This window comes from Pseudomyrmex gracilis, unplaced genomic scaffold, assembly GCF_002006095.1.
Source record: "Pseudomyrmex gracilis isolate BER0280 unplaced genomic scaffold, ASM200609v1 scaffold_2896, whole genome shotgun sequence".
NCBI classification, from domain to species: domain Eukaryota; kingdom Metazoa; phylum Arthropoda; class Insecta; order Hymenoptera; family Formicidae; genus Pseudomyrmex; species Pseudomyrmex gracilis.
The window spans coordinates 2484-5314 of NW_018023480.1; the positions used below are offsets into that span (position 1 = coordinate 2484).

Below are 2831 nucleotides of genomic sequence, written 5' to 3' on the forward strand. Positions count from 1 at the left end.
CGCGACAAAAACTAGCAAACGCCGCGTGAGCAAGAAACGAACCGTGAGCGATATATTCTCGTAGACGAAGCAAAATGTTTTTTCTCCATACTCACTCGTGTGAGTGTTTCAAAAGCGAACTTGATCTTTTCACTCTACCGCCTACGCAGATCAGTATCGAGAGTTCGCAATGGATTCANTACAAACCTTTGTCGACTCTTGCGGACGACGCTCCCATGGAGTTTGTTGTACCGGGACATGGTGAAGATTACATAGATCTCGCGCATACACTTCTCAGTCGTCGCGTGATATTGCAAACCCCCGCAGCGGTTACTCCGTCTACTTCGGCTTCTGCTGCTGCAGAACATAAAGTAGGGCCTGTAAATAACTTTTTACATTCCATGTTCAATCAAATTGATGTGTATTTCAATCAAAAGCTTGTGTCGCCTCCGAACAATGCTTACGCGTATCGAGCCTATTTCGAGACATTGTTGAATTATTCTTCAGAAGCAAAATCCTCTCATCTCACCACCTGTTTATGGGATAGCGATCCTCCGGGGCTGATGGATGATGGCTTCAATGCTCCAAATGAGAACCCCGCTCTCGTGAGACGNATGCAGTATTTCAAAAATAACCGTGCTGTGGATCTCATAGTACATCTACATTGCGACGTTTTCAATCAGGATAAATTCTTGATTAATGGCGTGGAAATGCGCCTAAGACTCCTCCAATCGACGGATTCTTTCTGTCTCATGGAATCTACGCCACAGACAAGAGTTCGTATTGTAGACGCCACCTTGATCATGAGGAGAGCAAAACTAAGCGCTGGAGTTTTATTAGCTCACGCTAAAATGCTGAGCAAAACCACTGCAAAGTATCCTCTCACGAGAGTTGAAGTTAAATCGTTTACAATCCATAGAGGAGTGATGGGGGAATCAATTGACAACGCCATACTCGGACAACTGCCGAAGCTGGTGGTAATCGGTTTTGTCAAAAATAAGGCGTTTAACGGCGATAGTAAACTTAATCCGTTTAATTTTAAAAACTTTAATAGAAATTTCCTGTCGCTTTACGTCGATGGAATGCAAGTTCCTACTAGACCGTTACAACCTTTTTTTTCAAGAGACTCTCCTTTCTACATCAAGGCTTTTCATACTCTTTTCTCCGAACGGGTATTCATTTTCTAAACGAAGGCAATGTTATAAGCAGAGATGCTTATGCACACGGATACACACTCTTCGCTTTTGATCTCACACCCGATTTATCGGCCAATTGCGTCGACCATTGGAATCTTGTGAAGCACGGTAGTTTGCGATTTGAAGCACGGTTCGAAAAAGCTCTCGAAACGACTATTAACTGTCTTGTTTATGCGGANTTCGACAGTGTTTTGGAAATCGATTCTTCGCGCCAAATCATTGTTGATTATAACGGATAATCATATTCCCGCACATGCGTAAAACAAGATAATTTTCCCCCACTACATTTTCCCATTTTTCTACGCCTTTTGTCGCAGCGTGGAGAAATTTCAGTTTCGTTCTAGTCTCCNATATCTTCGCTTCGTTTTCACGATGTCCGAGTATAAAGGTGCTGTGATCATAGAAATGCAAGGATTTCGCGGCGTCGTGTGTGAATTTATTCCAAAAGAAGTGGCGTATGTCGCGCTAGACCGACCAATTTTCGGAAACTGGATCTTGATGCCTCCGTTCTCGTTTACCGAATTACCACAAAAATCAAAACAATGCAACGATTGGCTTACACGAATTTATCACGGTATCGAATGGCTTGACGGTGTTACGTCCGCGCCACATTTTTGACTTATAATTTTTTGTAAGGTAACGCATGCGCATACATATACATGTATTCCATATCTTGTGAGTTGCGGCACGTCGTACGTGCATAATATAGTATAAGTTAAGGTTAGCAAGTCATACATATACGTAATTTTGTTAGATCCAAAGTGACCAATTACAGCGATCCTTCCGGACAACTTTCCCTTAGATCCATTCTGCCGCACACGCATGAACGCGACCTTGTCACCAGGGCCCCAGGAGGGGTCCCAGCCAGGAAAGGAGGGGACACCTGAGCGAAAGGAGGAGCCACAGCCAGTGGAACAGCGGGAGAAGCCAGCGCCAGAAGAAGAGTTGGTGGAGATCCAGCAAGAAGCCGCGAGGAATGGTGTGGAGAGCATAGAGACAATAACGAAACTTTAGTATTAAGNAAGTGTATTGTGATTTTTGTTAAGGCCTGTAAGGCGCAAAGCCAACGGAGTGGCTAGTTTTAAGTAAGGTGGAGTTTTAATTTTTTAAGTTTTGTTATATATAGGTACGGCAAAGCCAAAAGTTGAGATTAAGAAAAAATTTTATGTTTTTTGTTAAGCCTAGTGAGGTGTGAGACCAACGGGACGGGTGATGTTAGTTAAGGTCCGTTTTGNTTTTAATGTGACAAGAAGCTAAAGATTAGTGTTAAGAAAAAGTATTTTATTTTTTGTTAAGATCAGTGAGACGTAAGGCCAGCAAGGTGTGTATTTTACGTTAGTATTCAGTTTTGTTTTGTTTACACCTAGGGTAAGGTTAAGAGTTAGTTTTGTGTTAAACTTAATGAGTAACGGGCACAAAAGGCAATGGTGTGTTCGTTTTGCGTTAAGGCGTAAGTTGGGTTGTTAAGGAAGAGTTTTCCCCCCACTCAAACATACACACACAGACACACATTAAGGACAAATATACACGTCATTCAAACCACACGCATTCGTCAAACACACACAAACATTTACACACCTTAAGGACGACATACATCAAACATAAAACTNACACCCATAAGGGACAATACCGGTTCCAAACACACCCACAGCATAC

The 2831-nt window shown here is 42.5% G+C and overlaps 1 protein-coding gene across 1 annotated transcript; it reads left to right on the forward strand.

Moving 5' to 3' along the window:
* The first annotated feature begins 74 nt into the window (after positions 1–74).
* Positions 75–2189, forward strand: LOC109863014 (uncharacterized protein F54H12.2-like). The gene is made up of 2 exons (XM_020443190.1): positions 75–996; positions 2020–2189. Exons 1-2 carry the CDS (start codon positions 75–77, stop codon positions 2187–2189), a joined length of 1092 nt encoding a protein of 363 aa, XP_020298779.1.
* The last annotated feature ends 642 nt before the right edge of the window (positions 2190–2831 follow it).